Raw genomic sequence first — 19,696 nt, 5'->3', positions numbered from 1 at the left:
GAAGCAATTTGTCATGATTACAAGAACTTATCAGTATATACATGTCCTTACGAACACCAATTAGTGAGAGTTTATGACTGACGTTAATTACACCTTTATGTATATATAATACGTTACCTTCGCTACACACATGGCAGGTAAAACAATAAGATGTAAACTGGACGGAATGGCAATCTATTACCTTGTTATTCTACATACATGTATACATATAATGTATATACAATAGAATAACGAAATATTATAGCTAATGAACTGTTTTGGACATGCAGTTGTATTTTGGGGCATGTGCAAGTACGCTGTCCGCCTACTTAGTTATTTTTGGATTTCTTATACAACCTCTCACATATGTTCCATTGCATAACTCAGTATACAAATCAGCATGTTTTTCTCTAGCTTTTTTAGTGTTTGCATGTGTGTCATTTGTCTCTGGTCAAGCTAGCAATATGGGCGTTGTGTGATGACGTAATCTGTAATATTTACATAGAGAATACGTGGTTATAATCTTGCAATAAGGGTTTATTTTGGTGCAAGACTAAGGAAAGTCGAGATCAGGATGCTTCGCCGAGACCTCTCGGTTTTCCGTGCGAGCACCAAAATAAGACATGTATTTTAAGATACTAACCGTGTGTTCTGTGTATCCCGCTTCCATTTCCTTATAGATGGCACACATTACATACAAGTCAAAGATAGATATGGTGACGACCTTTGCATCAATGACATGTCGTTGATGGATCAAACAGTTACACGGTGACTAAAGTATCACTAAGGCACAAAATCAAAATATCTTGTTTAAGTTTAAACATAATTTATTTTAATAAAGTCAAAAGGAATTAGGCACAAGTAATTCAGCTTAGGATTGCCCTCTCCCATTTTTAAGACAAATCTTAAACAAAACAGCTGTATGGTGACCCAAACATTATAGACAAATCTTCGAAGAACAAAACAGCTGTATAGTGACCCAAACTTTATAGACAAATCTATGAAGAACAAAAGAGCTGTATGTTGACCCAAACATTGTATTAGTATACACAACTTTGAAGAACAAAACAGCTGTATGGTGACCCAAACATTATAGACAAATCTTTGAAGAACAAAACAGCTGTATGGTGACCCAAACATTATAGACAAATCTTTGAAGAACAAAACAGCTGTATGGTGTCCCTAATTGACGAATCCCTTACATAAAACTATGAAGTGAAGTCGTAACGTCTGGGTTAAGATTTCTCCCCATAGACTTACTTGATTGTGGTGAGAGTAATCTATTATGTCACGAAATATGTTTAATTAAGTCTGATTTCTAAAATATCTTAAAAACTAAGAATTGAGATTTGAATATGTATGATTTAGGTCAAACTAAGTTCAAATAGTTTGAAGCACTGCTGTATAAATCATTGTATCGTTGGTGTGGGCCTAGGAAGGAATTCTGCCGAATAAACCCGTCACAATAAACATATCGTTGCCAAGAATTGTGTTTATACATATAGATCAAATGTCAATTCTGACAAATATTACTTCCGCTTCATGTGTATCGTTTATTCAGTATCTCTTTACAATTATACCACAATTTAAACACCGACAGGGTAGGATTGTAATATAGAAACATATGTAATTTGTAATTTTATTTTGAAATGCCCTAAATTAACATTGTAGATAAAATATCAGATATTGCTTCAATACATTTTAATGCCAAACATGTATGTTAGATTCTAGAATTGTATAATACGCTCTTATTACATTTCTACCACAATAGTCAGTGTTATTCAACTCTCAGGGTATCAAATAAACGATGCAGCTGTTGATTAACAATTTGTTTATACCACACGTGGTATAAACTCTGTACGCATTCTGATTGGCTGACACGGTGAACTTTGACCGAACTACGTCTTTCTGAGTGTCGTGTCATCATTTGTCAACGTCATCAATAATCGAGTGACGTCATGCTATGCTGTGATCGCCGCTTGACGCCAAAACTGCTGTTGGATAGCGTACTTATCCTCGTCGTATTTCTATCGGCTAAAAGCGGATATAATTGTGGTAGAAACAGGTCACACGACTCGTGGTTGTTGGATATGGAATTTATTCCACACTCGTAAGTTATTTTTTAAAAGTTACAAAAGACACTCGCTAAAGCTCGTGTCTTTTGTAACTTTTAAAAAATAACTCACTCGTGTGGAATAAATTCCATATCCAACAACCTAGAATTGTATAATACGCTCTTATTACATTTCAAATTAAGAATAGTTTCTATCAGGACACAATGTCTGATGTAATGTATTAATTCATCAACAAATAAGATATCTTCTCTCTACTGTAGCCGCACAACAGTTCGGGTTGGGAGGTGGAGGTGGCTTTCCGGGACAGCAGATGTTCCCTGGGATGCAGGGAATCCAGGATGTACAGGGAATGAATGGACGCAGATTTGGTGGGAATCAGTTTGATACATCACAGCTAGGAGGTCAATTAGGAGGTCAATTAGGAGGTCAATTAGGAGGTCAACTAGGAGGTCAATTTGGAGGACGAGGTCAGCTCGGAACTCTTGGCGCAAATGGAATCGGAATCGACCGATTCGGCGGTGCGACGGGTAACATTGGTGGCAATCGGTTTGGTGACACAGAATTTGGTGGTCGTTTTGGAACTGGTCTGAATGCCGCCGGAAATGGACGAACGCGTTTCCTAGGAGACACATTTCAAGGTCGGGGAACAAACGGCGGTCTGGGAGGAAACCGATTTGGTGGTAATGGTCTCCGCTTAGGTGGCGCGGGTGCCAATGGACTTAATAACATAGATGGTTTAAGAGCTGCAACAGTAAGAACCAGGCTTGGTGCCGGCAGGCTTAGGCAAACGTTAGGAGGCACTGGCTTGGGAACAGCGGGTACAGGCATTGGAATTAACGGTCTAGGGACCACAGGTCTTGGCACTAGGTTCAATGGAGCCACCACTGCTCTCCAAGGAGGTATATTTGATGGTGGAATGAGAGACAATAATGTACTTACACGACGCCGGATACGTGGCGGCAATCGTTTAGGAGCTAATGTGGGTGGTGGTGCACCGAGAACCAGTCTTCTCGGAGGACTGGGGCAGGATGTTAATAATATGTTTGTTGATCCAGTTACATTTCAGCGTGTTAGAGTATTAAACACTAATGATGCTAGTAACATAATCGCTAGAAGAACTAATAATGAGCCTGCTTCACGGCGCAGAGCCACCAACAGATTAAACATGGGTAGGACGCTGGGCAGGACTGCTGCTGACTCTAACCGTATACTCCGAGCTGGGGCTCCAGGTAGGCTGCTTATGCATTAACACTTAACGCCAGAGTCACCTATTAAGTATTTCATTTTATAATGTATAGAAATATTGTATAAAGATAATAAGTATTCATAGACAATATTTCATCGCCTCTTTTACCATTTTTATATATAAATATCATATGTTCATTACTTTGTGATGACAAATTTTCATTAATATGTATAACCATATTCAAGATTTTATTCAGTTTTTATTCCTTCGGTTAAGAATTTGAATTTGTTTTTTTTATTGAAAATGAAAATAACTATATTTTGGTTTTGCATTATTTTGAGAATATTTAGCATTTGAATTAGCAGACACATAGAATCCTCGGATTTACTTCAGCAACCACGTAAATGTGCCGCAATGCTTATACTCAGCTATTTACGCTTAATGCTTATGAATATATCGGTCTACTTAATCTCGTTATATATTTAAGTTCAATGGGCTGTTTTCATTACTGTAAGACTAACAAACATATACTGTTAGGTAGCAATAGGGATAAACAATTAAAAATTCATATCTCTTAAACATGACAAACTAAAATGATAAAAAAAATCGTCTTGTTGTGTCATGTTGAGTAATTAACCCATTCAATTTCGTACATTTCGTTTATCAATATCACACACACAAGGTATACAGAACATTTCAGACATAAATATTAAACAAACAGGCTATACCGAATATTACAGACATTAACATCACACAAACAGGGTTGCGGAATATTTCAGGCATTAATATCACACACACAGGGTATACAGAATATTTCAGACATTAATATCACACACACAGGGTATACAGAGAATATTTCAGACATTAATATCACACACACAGGGTATACAGAATATTTCAGACATTAATATCACACACACAGGGTATACAGAATATTTCAGACATTAATATCACACACACAGGGTATACAGAATATTTCAGACATTAATATCACACACACAGGGTATAGAGAATATTTCAGACATTAATATCACACAAACAGGGTTGCGGAATATTTCAGGCATTAATATCACACACACAGGGTATACATAATATTTCAGACATTAATATCATACACACGGGGTATACAGAATATTTCAGACATCAATATCACACACACAGGGTATACAGAATATTTCAGACATTAATATCACACACACAGGGTATACAGAATATTTCAGACATTAATATCACACACACAGGGTATATAGAATATTTCAGACATTAATATCACACACACAGGGTATATGATATCAGAATATTTCAGACATCAATATCACACACACAGGGTATACAGAATATTTCAGACATTAATATCACACACACAGGGTATACAGAATATTTCAGACATTAATATCACACACACAGGGTATATAGAATATTTCAGACATTAATATCACACACACAGGGTATATAGAATATTTCAGACATCAATATCACACACACAGGGTATACAGAATATTTCAGACATTAATATCATACACACAGGGTATACAGAATATTTCAGACATCAATATCACACACACAGGGTATACAGAATATTTCAGACATTAATATCACACACACAGGGTATACAGAATATTTCAGACATTAATATCACACACACAGGGTATATAAGAATATTTCAGACATTAATATCACACACACAGGGTATATATTTCAGACATCAAATCAATATACACACACAAGGGTATTTCAGACATATAATCACCACAGGGTATATAGAATATTTCAGACAGACATCAATATCACACACACAGGGTATACAGAATATTTCAGACATTAATATCATACACACGGGGTATACAGAATATTTCAGACATCAATATCACACACACAGGGTATACAGAATATTTCAGACATTAATATCACACACACAGGGTATACAGAATATTTCAGACATTAATATCACACACACAGGGTATATAGAATATTTCAGACATTAATATCACACACACAGGGTATATAGAATATTTCAGACATTAATATCACACACACAGGGTATACAGAATATTTCAGACATCAATATCACACACACAGGGTATATAGAATATTTCAGACATCAATATCACACACACAGGGTATATAGAATATTTCAGACATCAATATCACACACACAGGGTATACAGAATATTTCAGACATTAATATCACACACACAGGGTATACAGAATATTTCAGACATTAATATCACACACACAGGGTATACAGAATATTTCAGACATTAATATCACACACACAGGGTATATAGAATATTTCAGACATCAATATCACACACACAGGTTATACAGAATATTTCAGACCTTAATATCACACAAGCAGGTATAGAGAATATTTCAGACATTATTATAAACAAGCAAGTTATACAGAATATTTCAGACATTAATATCACACAAGCATGGTATATAGAATATTTCAGACATTATTATAAACAAGCAGGGTATAGAGAACATTTCAGGCGTTAATATAACACAAACGGTATACTAGTATACAGAATAGTTTAGGCGTTTATTTTACAAAAATAGTGGACACAGAATATTTCATACATTAATCACGTCCCAATTTAAAATGAATAACCTTTTGTTTCTACTCATATGTTTATATGTGTATTTATGCAGATTATGCGGCGCTTTACCTGTAAACAGGAATGCTTATCCTATATTGCAATAATTAAGACGCTAGAGCTTAACCTCATAACCAACCGAATGCTTCTATTACGATATGTATATATATATAGCACATATACAAAGTATTAATATACTTCACTAACAATTATGAATTTGATTAAATGTTTCAGCATGTTCCGTATTATATAAGAATAACGACCATTTTATTCTATTTAATTAATCGTAGAAAATAATACCCATTGTTTATAACAAAAAAATCTACTAAAATACAATAGCTAATTAACTATAAATCTTAGTAAATTATAATGGAAGTTACACATTGCAATGTAACTGCTTAATTCTCTGAATTTTAATTTCGAATATTTTAATTAAACAGATATTGATAAGAATAAAAGTCATCTTAGAGGGATAAATCCAATAAATGAAATAATAACAAATGGATGTATGTTTTAATTCAAATGTGGTCGATTACTAAAAAACTAGATTACATTTATCTGACCTGTAATAATATGTATTACCACTACACATCACAGTCCGAAGAGTGCCCACCACCGGTACGTTACGTAGGAGACTGGGGACCACAGGTGTCGCTACTTCACCTGTAGCATCAGCAGCTAGAGGCAGGACAGGTAAGGACTACAACTTCATTTTCCCTTTTCCCTATTGTCTATCTTAACATCTCAGGTGATGGTCTATAATGCCTTGTAGATTTAGTTGTAGAATTAGATCACTGTTCTTTTCCATGTCTCAGTCAATTTTCGTTGTGTATATTTACACTTATTCCGAAAATCGAGTTATTATGTGAAAATGTAGCATTGACATCTTGTTTGGTATTATCAAGAACAAATCAAAATTTGAAATAAGGAAATTTGACCGTCCTTTAGAGAAGAATACTTTTTTACTGTTTTCTTTGGATACTCTTTCGGTATTCTCCAGTGCTGTTTGACACTGGTGTATCACTTATACCATTACTTCCAGCACAAGACATTCCTATTGCTGATATGGCTGGTGGGTCTCCTGTGACAAGAGAATTTCAGGGACATGCTAACCAGACATCTCGGCAACCAATTAGACAGCAGTCCTCTGTAAATAATGGACAAATGTTCGTGCCACAGTCACGATCCGCATCTAGACAATCTGGTACATTCGGTTCACAATCACATTCGAGCGTTGGTCACAGGCAATCAAGTGGTGGTCAGTCTTTCCAACAAGGTGTTAGACAACCTGATAGGGCCCATAGTGGTCAGACAACTAGACATACTGGTGCGACACATACCATTGGCCGACAAAGTGCACCAAATGGACAGACAAGACCTGCTATGAGAAATATAAGCCTTTGCTATTTTGAAATATCTATTGGTAACAGACGTGCAGGAATAATATACATATATCTGTTTGACAATGTGGTTCCCAAAACCACTGCGAACTTCCGCGCTCTATGTTCCGGATCCAGAGGATTCGGATATTCTGGTTCTACCTTTCACCGCGTGATTCCTGGCTTTATGATACAAGGCGGTGACTTCACAGCTGGGGATGGCACGGGGGGCCGTAGTATATATGGACGACATTTCAATGACGAGAACTTTCTGTTGAACCACACACAACCTGGTGATGTAGCCATGGCAAACTCGGGGCCAGACACTAACGGATCCCAGTTCTATATAACAGTCGGGGAGAATGCTTCCCATTTGAATGGCAAACACGTTGTGTTCGGCAGAGTTATCGGTGGTATGAACGTTGTACGGGAGATAGAAAGGGTTGGCAGTGCTCCATCAGGACGGGTTGCTCCGGGCAACACGGTCCGTATAATGAGTAGTGGTGAAACCACTATAAGGGTACCAACAAGACAGGCTGCATAAAGGCAGTGGTAGGCTGAGGCATGAAGCACTTAATGCTGTGTAGAGAGAGGCAATTATGTATAGTAATCAAAATGTAAAGGGTCAGATCTTATGGCTACAATATATATAGTTGATGTAAGGAGTTATTATAGGGATTATGTGTGGGTGAGATAGGCAACTATGTATATAAAGGGTAATTTAAGAAAAAAAGCATATTATGGTTAGAAGATAATTTAGGAAAGATTGGCAGCAAGATGAAGGTGTTAAGGGCCCACTCACTACGTTTCCGAAACATATTTCATCTTTTTTTATTTCAACTGTTAACTGTATAATGAGTAGGATGGGTTTTGATGACAGCTTCCGATATATATTGGTAGCTTATTGTTAATTACACTGTTGTCATATCTTTCAGGACAATTCTTTATAACATGGGCCGTCTAATGTTTCCCGCCGTCGTTCTAATTATCGTACTGTAGATCACTACATCTAACGGCAAAACAGCGAAATGATCACTCTCAGTTAACACAGATTTACATAGGAATTCTTATATTTGTCCAACGTAGCTACTTCGTTTAAGGCCATCGATATAGATATTCTTACCTTATAATATTGTCATTGATACACTATAATGTTTGTTTCGGAAACGCAGTGGCCCTTTAATTATAGAAGAGATTGACGGCAAGGGGAGACAAAATAGGCAACATCTTGCAAAGATTTTGTAATGTACAATGTGAATAGATAGTCAATGATGTATTGGAGTTAGTTCATTAAGTGTTGTGTTATCGCACTTAGAGTTCGTTTAATAAATGATAGACTATAATATGTAAGTTTAATTTTGTTCGCTAAATATGATTAATTTGGGAAGTGATAGGCAACAATGTATGGAAGTTCATTTAGAGGTTGGGATGTTATTTCACATAGTAGCCAGTTTGATAAGCAATTTGCCACCAAATGTATGGTTAGTTAGCAATAAACTACATACTACTAAAATTTTAAGTTGGTAACCGAAAAATTACAATATATATAAAAGTTATAGAGCTGGAGAGGTTAGCTTGGTGGGCAGTAACCAACAATATCTTGGAGTTTATGTACAGAGTGATAGGTGTCAATATAGAGGGTTTGATTTCGGAAGCTAATATCTATAGAATGAAGAGCTTGATACGGAAAGAGAATGTGGATGGATGTCATTGGTACTTTGCTATGTAATGAAACGAAAAGATATTTTACATTTTACTTGTAGATATTGTCAATTAAGATTTATAGTAACATTGAATGAAAAAGACTCATTGTAATGAAAGCAAAATTAAAATCTCAAATGTTGCGTTAATGATATGTTTATTCTTTATTAATTCATTCGTAAGTCTTCCCGAATGCTGTCATGGTTACCAAATAATATATATTCCGTTTCCAAGCGTAGTTTGCACTTTGCTGTACTAGAAATAGCCACTGCATTCATCCATTATCATAGCGCGTCTTTTTGGCGACCTTGACCTTTCGCTATGGTAAGTTGCTTCTTGCCTTCAATGCTGTCAATAAGACTAATTAAGAATTAGCGAAAATAAGGTAGCATTTGCCATGATATGTCTTTTTCTGTAAGTCGCTCTGTTCTACCAAAACTGTGTCTTTTTATTCCATCTTTACATATTACAGAGTTTTCTCCCTTGTGGGCAGGTATTTACTGTGACGTCATTTATTACGTCGTTTTCACTGGAACCGTATGACGTTATGCTCACAAACACACGAAATCATAATCACCTACCTTCAAGGCCAGATAACTAAGCAATATGCTAATATGGAATACTTGCATAATACTTGCATAGTAATATACCACTGAAGATTTGATAAAAATAATAAAAAGCAGTAAAACTATTCATCATTATTAAATCAAACATTAGAAGTGATCAAAATATTATTAACATCATATCATTTATAATACTGTTTCAAATAATAATAAATAAAACTCAAACCTTTGAAGAATTTGTAATTATTATTAAATTAGATCATTGCTTTGTAGTTCAGCATTACTGCTTTTATTCTCGAGAATTGCCACTATATTAATAATTGATATCATTACTTTGTGACTTGTGGTTTCATGATGCTTTTTTCATTTTAAAATTCGTTTGTTCATGCTTAAATATCTTTAAAGAATTCCATTAAGAATGTGATGTTTAAATATTTTTTTCAGTGCAATAAATCTATTAATATTCATTTACATAAAGCTTGAAGGGTATAAGCTCTCTTACAACACATTGATTATATTGAGGAATGTAATCAAATTGACCACAACGGCTACTGTAAATAGCGTAATGTAGCAGACATTCTAAGAAAAACAGTTAAACAGAACAGATGATGATTAAAAAATCACCAGAATTTCTGTTGATACTTCAAAAGTGATTTATAATTTGTTTAGATTATTCTGCTAAACAATTCACATGACATGTTTAATATTTGTATTTGAATGATAAACTGACCTTGCCTCTTGTGAATGTTCACTAATAGGTGTTTATATTTTATTTTCTTATGATAGCTTCCAGTGTGGGTGTGTCAAATGCTCAATCCGGGGGATTCGTTATTCAAAATGGCGTCCCTATTCCAACACAATTTGGTGCATTTCCCATTCAAAACGGAGTAATTCCGGTTCAAAATGGAGTCATTCCAGGTAAAATTGGAGTATTCCCGGGTCAAAATGGAGTATTTCCTGTCCAAAATGGTGTCTTGCAAACTCAATCAAGCATGATTCCTGTAAGAAATGAAATGGTTCCCACAAGAAATGGTGTCTTGCCAAGGTTTCAAAATGGAGTATCTCGTTTTCAATTGTGGACATTGCCTGGTCAGAATCGTGTACTCGTATTTCAGAATGGCTCAATGCCAATTCCAATTCCAGCTCAACCGTTTCCTTTTCCACTTCAAAGTACTGTTTTACCAATGGTCAACCCAGTAGGGATACCAACAACAAGTCAGACTTTCGTGAGCCCGACAAGAACTAGCAATGTAGTAAGTCAAGTTTCCACATTTCCAGGTTTACCTGGCACTGTTCAAGGTCAGTCAGGTGTCATAACTAACCAGCCAATATCAGGAAACTTTGGTGTCAACTTTGGTGGTCCTGGTGCTATATCGATGAGTGTAGAGCCAACAACAAACCCTTTATCGGGATTCACCAACCGAAGTCTTTGTTATTTTGATATTTCGATTGGTGGGAAGCCAGTTGGGAAAATATTTATTTACTTATTTGATGACGTTGTTCCCATCACGACTACTAATTTCCGTGCACTCTGTACAGGAGAAAATGGCTACGGCTATGCCGGTTCTACCTTCCACCGAGTCATACCTGGATTTATGATACAGGGCGGAGACTTTACGACGGGGGATGGTACGGGGGGACATAGTATATACGGAGAGAAATTTAAAGACGAGAACTTTATACTTAAACACTACAAGGCCGGGGTAGTAGCCATGGCCAACGCCGGACCGGACACCAATGGCTCGCAGTTTGCTATTACAATGGCGGAGGCATCATTCTTGGATGGCAAGCATGTTGTGTTTGGGGAAGTCGTGCAAGGCATGAATGTAGCAAGGATGATTGAGAGTGTCGGGAGTCCGGAGGGACAGGTTGACCCCGCCAATAAGGTGGTGATCACGGCTAGTGGAGAGGCTTACATCCGGATGCAATCGTCTTCTACTGGCAAATAGACAAGTTCTGCAAACGTTTCACGACGATAAAACATACATTACAGGAAATATATTTATTGCTAAAAACTCAACAGAACGTGGAAATAATACAATACCTATATCGAAACAGAATAAATTATATTTCAAATGTAAATTTCCATGTGTTGGTGTTTTAGTATAGGATGAATTAAAACGGACGTTACGATCTTGTCTACTGTTCACCACACTGCCAGTAGTAATAAGTTGTAAGTGTATAAGTAATAAGTGTAAGAGAACTGGTCAGACGAAATGGCCACCGTCTAATTACAAACGTTTTGATTATTTAAACTAGACTGACTGCTCGCGGAGGTAGATAATAATCTACTATGTGTAATAAAACATCTCAAAATGTCGACAGGCCCATAGATATTATATTCTTGGTGTTGTTCAGGTAAAGGTGTTTTGATGTAAATTAGATATTACATATTGGCTAACCATTCATCATCTAGTTGAACCTTAAACTTAGACTCCAGGAAGTTATCATCAGACACACGTTAACAGCAGGTGTTTATACTCTGTGTCACTGCGACCACTCCAGATGCCCTGACAAACTTACAATGTATCAACATAAACCTCAAATGCCAATATTCTGTTCTCTGCTCACTGTCAACAGTACAAACCACTATATCATTGAATTGCCATATTTACTTCAACTTAAAACTTACAAACAAAATACTAAAAATAATACTCTAAGTCAAATATGTAGGCCATTCAATTATATTTTTTTATTAAATCAACCAACTAGTATTCTTGCTTGTTTACTTGTGTATTCACTTTTTTCATTTTTTTCTTCAAATATTTGACTTCGTTGACTCTAGACATGGAGTTTTTACATATATAAATATTTAAGCTAGTCTAATAATTATTCCATTTATTTCCAGTCACTTATCAAAGGAAATAGGATACATGGACATAATATAATATGTAAATGTTTTCATTATAAAACATTTTTATCTTTGGATGTGATCAGTTAGTCTTTATATTCTATATAATAAGAGAAAAGTTTTAACCCTAGCAATCCTACGTTAGTTACAGATCCCGGTGCGGATGAAAACCTGACGCCAGATCAGAGATTGGCCAGGCGACGCTTAGAAGCGTTAAACAACATATTTCAGCCAGGTTTGATGGTGAACGATGCGTTTTCAGATTGCGTCCTAGATAGTTTATATTGGCTTTTTTGACAATTTGCATGTTCTGTTGTTGGTAGTACGAAATGTAATCCTACATGAGTTTGAAATTACAACTGACGATTGCCATATCGAGAAAGCGCATGCCTATCCAAGCGGAAGTAGTGCTATAGTGACGCAGTCCCCAGACGGTTCAACTTCCGTCCTAGCGAGTTGACGGTCAGGAAGCTGCACCACAAGTATAGTCGTGTATGTGTTGTGTAAGTAATAGTTCTATGCGCTAGAATAAGACATAGTGCATGTGCTCAGAGCATTTATACACTATAGTTAAATATTTATCCGCAATGATGACTGCATATTCGATGAAATATCTATAAAAGAATCATTATTTAGTCGATTATATAACGTTTAGGTAGCCGACATCAATGAGTCTTACAAAGAAATATATAATTAAATACATTATTTGCTTACCTTGCTTACGCAATTGCAATAATTTCATTTGTTAAATGCATGGCGATTTTGTTTAGTAATTTTAGTAAATTAAAGTGAATAGAATACCTACAGTGTATTAGAGAGATGCCGCTATAGAATTTGTGGTTGAAGTTATAAAATAGATATAGGAAATAATCAACTATAGTTATAAATGATTTTTATTTATTAATTCAAATATAATATATATATAATGTTATGTTTTTCTACAAATAACAACAAACTAAGCAATTTCAGTGTTTCTGATAGGAATCAACTATTTTCCAAGCAAGATAATATAAATTTAAATTTCTAACTCAAATATAATCTTCATTTATAATCTTAGAAAAATTTAATCGATACAAAATATATATTACAAATAAATATTCAGTTATGTGTATTATCTCCCTTGCATACACAGTTCCAGGTCCACTGAGTTCGCTGTTCGCGAACGCTGGAAATATGTCCCAGATCAACGTAGCTTTTGGTCTACCAGGTGGGCATCGTCTGCAATAGAATATGACTGAAATGATAATCAATAAATTAAATATTTCACTATTGAATATATAACAGATAAAACTAGTTCCATCAAAATAATAAAGTGAATTCTTAGCATCGTTTAACAATTTGAAATACAAAAATATAGCTAAATATTTTCTATAGGAAAACAAAGTTTTTTATACGAAAATACGGTTGAAAAGCATTTTGATTAAAGATTGACATTTGTCGACTGCTATAAATAGCTTACCCTACAAGTAGTACGACAAGCACAACTAGTACAACGACGACCACCACACCCAGTCCTATAGCCGGTAACTGGAGGGACTTCCTCAACAGGCCACAACAACCGCCTCGGAGTTTCAACGGTTAGTTTTAGTGTGTTCTGTAGTTTGTTTTACACTAGCTGTAGGCCTCGGTTGACGTCCTATTTTCTGTCTTGTTTTTATGTGAACGCTGTTCTGACACATTGTCGTCTTGTTGTTATGTTTTGAGGAACTGCGTATGACTATATGTTATTTTGTTTTAATATTTTGTTCGGCATTTAAAACACGATCTGTTTTACATTCGATGTACTCTGGATGACGTCATGTATTGAGTTTTGAGATACTGTACCTGGATATCAATACTTTTGTGTTTGCATGCTTATTCGTCATTTTAAAGCGCATGAAAAAACAATTGTAATCTGTTTTCACATCTAAATAGAAATAATGGGATTCATAAAGGAAACCCTGTAATATAAATTGTATCTTTTTTTCTGTTGCATTACAGTTTTTCATCATTTCTTATTTTATTTAGTTTAGTTTTTCATTATTGCATTTATGATTGAATTGGAACTGGATCAGATGAATTTTTGAATTAACAGGAAATATTGGGAGATCGTTGACTCCATTTGGATCCCGATTTCGGGGTTCGCAGCCCCAGGGGACGTTTGGGAATAATGGTGTAGGTCAAAACGGTTTGTTTGGGACACTTTATCATCTATTGTTTTATTTTCATTCTAATAATGGCACAAATAACGATAATAGTTAAAAACCTATGTAACGTTAATGAATGTATGTCACACAAGATCATACATATAGTATGACACTTTAGTTGGCCAAATCATAGATAGAAATACACTGCAAAAAACTACTTTTATCTGTAATATCAACTGTTCCTCCTGACAATATTTTCAACCATCTAAATAATGACAAGAATTCGTTTATGGCACTTAAGTTATAGATACAGATCACAATAAGTTTACACATAATATTATCCTATATGGTTGATACAGATTATGATGAGATAAATTCTACAAAATATGATAATATCAATTATCGTTGTATGAACCTCTTAAGCAGTGATGAGCAGTGCGGCAGCCAGAAATATCGTACAAAATGTATTAGGTAGAAATGGAGCAGAACAAGCGTTGTCAGGGATACCAGCATCCCTCCCATCGGGTTAGTTTTCTTTCATCATCATTTATCGTATTTCTGATGGATAAGCTTATTGTTGTATTTGAATTATAAATTCGATAATGCACAATATCAAATACAACTAAAAACTTAAATTTGATAAATAAGGAATACGATGTAAATGTGAACAGTGTCCACAAATATTGGATGTACTTTTTAGGGGACCTGAATTCCATAATCGCCAATACGGCACAACGTTTTACTCAACCAAATGGAAGGAGGAACACTAATCGCCCGGCTATCAACCAGCTACGACCCGGAGCTGGCCAGCAGATCATCAATAGCCAGTTCACATCTCCTCAACTACCCAACGATGTTAATCGACAAGTTAGCGATGGACAGTTTCCCACAAATCAAATTTCCAATAACGTAAATCAAGTAGGAAATCAGTTTACTATGTCGCAAATACCTAACGACTGGTTCCAATCGAGAGTTACAAACTTTCAAATTCAAGACACACCTTCGTCAATATCTGACCAATCAGACGCGATCGCCAACTTCGTCCATCAAATGGCTAGTCAACAACAAACAAGGGCTGATGGTAGTGCAGGAGCAAATTTCCCATTGCTCAATAGAATCGTACAACAGAGCGCCAATCCACAGGTGATAGTTGATCGACCTAGTGTAACATTTCAAATGAATAATGAACCTGTTTCCACTTCTTTGTTGCAAATCTCTCCACAAACATTCGAAGGAATAACATCTAACGTAGATATTTCGCAGCTTCCTCGTGTAGAACAAATATTTCCAGCAGCAAGACAACCGAGAAGAAATTTTGTTTCTATCACAAGTAATGTACCTTTTAGTAGTAGCATGTCGCAGAATAATGCTGGAACTTTAACCATTGTACCCAGCATACAACAGATTGTTAACACCGGAAGTAGCATTCCCTTTATGGCACAGACCAGTCCAACGGAAACGTTCATAACGACGGAATCAGGTGCGTGTAAATGTAAAATTCGTTGTCATGGTAACGATGTTCATTTATTTTACGTGATAATAATAATGACCTGAAGACGTTGTCTAATTTCATGAATTAATTTTGTTTAAATGAGACTTACCACGGGAATATCTCTTTTTTAAGAAGAGTTGTAATGTGTGCCATTTCGGGAAACAGATAGCATGAAATACAAAATCACTCTTTTTCAATATATATTTTTCCTCTGATCAGGATTTCCAGTATTTGACGGAGCTGTGACCATTCAAACGGTTCCTGAATCGGTCTGGATGTCTTCTGGTAAACCTTAGCTATATTCAAGGCTCACACTGCCGTGTATTCACTACCCGCTTGTATAAAGCTTGGTGTTGTACTTAATGTATATCTAGGTACAACTCGATTGAATGTACAAAAAATATTTGCTTTTGCTTGATGCCCATGATGCTTTTCTGTTTTACAGTTATCCAGTTGCACTAACATAAATATTTGAATCAGCGATCGCTACTGCTTTTTACAAAAAATAAACATTCATACTGACATTCATTGTTTGCTTTGAGTTATATTTGCTATATTGTTCAGGAAAGTTTTGTTTCATGCGTTTTTTATTTTTGTGTATTGTATTTCTAGATCTCTTGGCATTAAAATCTTATAATGTTGTATTATCCGCATGTTTGTTAACATTACCTATATAACAATGCTTCGCGTAACACAATTCTTTCTCCAAACTCCACCTAACACTATGTTCCTTTTACATTTTTGGTTATAGTTCCAGGTTATGGTTTTGGTGGGCAACATGCTTATTTTGTGACGTTGATATACAATGTCTACCAAAAGCTTAAATATGTCTGCATTTTAACTTTAATTAACTATTTGTGCTACATTTTGGACAAGTGCTATGTCATCAATATCTTCCGTCATTTAGATTGTCATTCCAGTCCCAGAATTAATTCAACAATTCATTTGATTTTTAAAACACACAATGAAATCGGTCATGATACATCAAAATTATTTTACTTTATGCATATATTAATGTATAAGCGTTTTGTACGGCATTGTAAATGATACTGCGTATATTGCTTCACATTTCACATTGAACGTGATATTGAATATATTTTTATCCATTACTTGACAAGCCTTTGCCTATTGATGCCAATTTGCGGTATAAATAATACCAGCTTTGCGCTATTCTTTTCACAGCAGCCGCCAGTACTACACAGCAGCGAGCATCCTCAGCGCAAACTAACACAGTAGATTGGGCTATGCTTGATGAGTTAATGCAGCAACAATCCCGCCAGCAGCAGCAGCAAGTGTCTGAAACAATTACATCCAGTAGGGGTCCCGACCCAGGTTAGAAAGTCCACAAAACTACTGTACATCTCAAATCAGGGAGTGTCTAAAACAATTACATCCAGTAGGGGTCCCGACCCAGGTTAGAAAGTCCACAAAACTACTGTACATCTCAAATCAGGGAGTGTCTAAAACAATTACATCCAGTAGGGGTCCCGACCCAGGTTAGAAAGTCCACAAACTACTGTACATCTCAAATCAGGGAGTGTCTAAAAACACTTACATCCAGTAGGGGTCCCGACCCAGGCTAGAAAGTCCACAAACTACTGTACATCTCAAATCAGGGAGTGTCTATAACAATTAGATCGACTAGGGGTCCCGAGTCAACAAATTACTGTACATCGCAAATTAAAGAGTGTCTTAAACACTTACATCGAGTGGGGATCCAGACACTGGTTCGAAAGTCCACTAGACTACTGTACATCTCAAACCAACGGTTGTCTGAAGCAATTACATCCAGTATTGGTCCCGACCCAGGTTAGAAAGTCCAAAAACTACTGAACATCTCAAAACAGGGAGTGTCTAAAAACACTTACATCCATTAGGGGTCCCGACTCAGGTTAGAAAGGCCACAAATTACTATACATCGCAAATTAGAGAGTGTCTCAAACACTTACATCAAGTAGGGATCCCGACGCTGGTTCGAAAGTCCACTAGACTACTGTACATCTCAAATCAGCGATTGTCTGAAGCAATTAAATCCAGTAGGGGTCCCGACCCAGGTTAGAAAGTCCTCAAACTACTGTACATCTCAAATCAGGGAGTGTCTAAAAAACACTTACATCCAGTAGGGGTCCCAGGTTAGAAAGTGTACTAAACTACAGCAAATCTCTAATCAGTTAGTGTCTGAAAAAATAACTTTAAGAAGGGATCCGACCCAGGTTAGATAGTCCACAAACTACTGCGAATCTCAGTTCAGTGGGCTTCTTCAGCTATATCACTCAGTAGGGAAACCCAGGTTAGAACGTCCACTTAGATTAGTGAGTGTCCGAAACAATAACAATCTCTAATGTCGGGAGTGCTATCTAAACCATTGAAAACACACTGGAGAATTAAAACTGCGCTTATAACGTACTCTATAATAGTTCCATAAAAATATCAGTTATGGAAAAATATAGAAGTGCGCCACTATTAGAGCGTGCCAACAATCACCAGCGCTGCTTTGTGTTATTGATAATCAAGCGCTTGAATAACTCACATCGATTGAAGAAATGTGAAAGGGAAAACTATACTTAATTAATGATGTCATATTTGATTACCATTGATTTCAGTTTAGCGCTTTATATTACAATCATTTTCAAAATATGAAGATTTAACATTAAAAGTAATACGCATTGTATTTATGATGAAATTCAACCATTTAAAAACAACAATCATAAAACGTTCTATACCACGAAAGTGATTACTTGCAAACATTATGTTAATGCTGTAGTTGATTGCCGCGAAATTGAGAAGGTGTTTTGCTTATATTTACATATGGGTGTTCTTTTACCTTTAGGTTCATAGACGTTTCAACCTTTCATTTCAATTTCATTTCATTTCCAACATTTGTTCAACAGGAGCTAACACAGCCAACGACGGTTTCTCGTTGAACCAGGTAGACTTATCACAGTTTACAGCTAACTTAGAAGGACTAGGAGGTACACAACTGGGGACAGGGATAGGACAAGGCCTTGGAGCAACACCGCTTGGCACAGGAATAGGAACAGGTAAACTTATATCCTTATTACAGGAATAGGAACAGGAAATTTATAAACTTATTATAGGAACAGAAATAGGTAAAATGGTTATAAACGGCTTTATACAGACCAGACCAGGTCCATTGGTTATGAACAGCTTGATACATGATAGGACCAGGTATATTGGTTATAAACGGCATAGTACGGGAATCAGATCAGGTAAGTTGGTTATAAAAAGCTGTGGTACAAGGTAAATGGATTATAAACAGAACTCTTTTTAAAAGTTGATAATTAATATGTGTAGTATAATAGTCATGTTTGCCGTTTTTTATGTCTGTTGTCGTAAGTCAACTTGTTGGTCGACCCTGACAACCGAGATTCATCACTGTTGATTTACGTGTTGATGCTTATAGTTTTTAGGAAATGTTAGGAGATTGGAATTATTTTTGTCTTTGTTGACATGCAGAGGGACCTCCAGTCGGAACACCGGCTTCCACCACCAATAAACCTGTCATGTCCTTAAATGACACTGACTGTTAATAGGACGTTAAACTAATAAAACCAGACCAAACTTTCCAAAATTGTACTCAAACCATCTGAAAATTACTGAAATTTTATAACAAATCAAAATTATTCTGCAGTACTTTCAGATGTGCAATCCCCTATGCACATACAGAGGTACACCTGCTGACCATACAAATGGCGGAGTGGTCAATTCCTTTGATATATGTTT

The 19,696-nt window shown here is 36.0% G+C and overlaps 1 protein-coding gene across 1 annotated transcript in view; it reads left to right on the top strand.

The window, feature by feature from the left end:
- The window catches only part of LOC138320832 (mucin-19-like), a 33,731-nt gene that overhangs the window by 7,822 nt on the left and 6,213 nt on the right, over window positions 1–19,696 (top strand). Inside the window, exons 3-12 of the mRNA XM_069264085.1 lie at window positions 2,315–3,283; window positions 6,438–6,533; window positions 12,486–12,569; window positions 13,467–13,541; window positions 13,789–13,911; window positions 14,409–14,501; window positions 14,887–14,985; window positions 15,161–15,940; window positions 16,172–16,237; window positions 18,847–18,993. Coding sequence (XP_069120186.1) covers window positions 2,315–3,283; window positions 6,438–6,533; window positions 12,486–12,569; window positions 13,467–13,541; window positions 13,789–13,911; window positions 14,409–14,501; window positions 14,887–14,985; window positions 15,161–15,940; window positions 16,172–16,237; window positions 18,847–18,993 — 2,532 coding nt within the window. The remainder of the gene's footprint in view (window positions 1–2,314; window positions 3,284–6,437; window positions 6,534–12,485; window positions 12,570–13,466; window positions 13,542–13,788; window positions 13,912–14,408; window positions 14,502–14,886; window positions 14,986–15,160; window positions 15,941–16,171; window positions 16,238–18,846; window positions 18,994–19,696) is intronic.

Source organism: Argopecten irradians, chromosome 4, assembly GCF_041381155.1.
Source record: "Argopecten irradians isolate NY chromosome 4, Ai_NY, whole genome shotgun sequence".
Lineage (NCBI taxonomy): Eukaryota > Metazoa > Mollusca > Bivalvia > Pectinida > Pectinidae > Argopecten > Argopecten irradians.
Note: the sequence above shows the minus strand (reverse complement) of the source record. Positions and strands in the feature narration are given on the sequence as shown.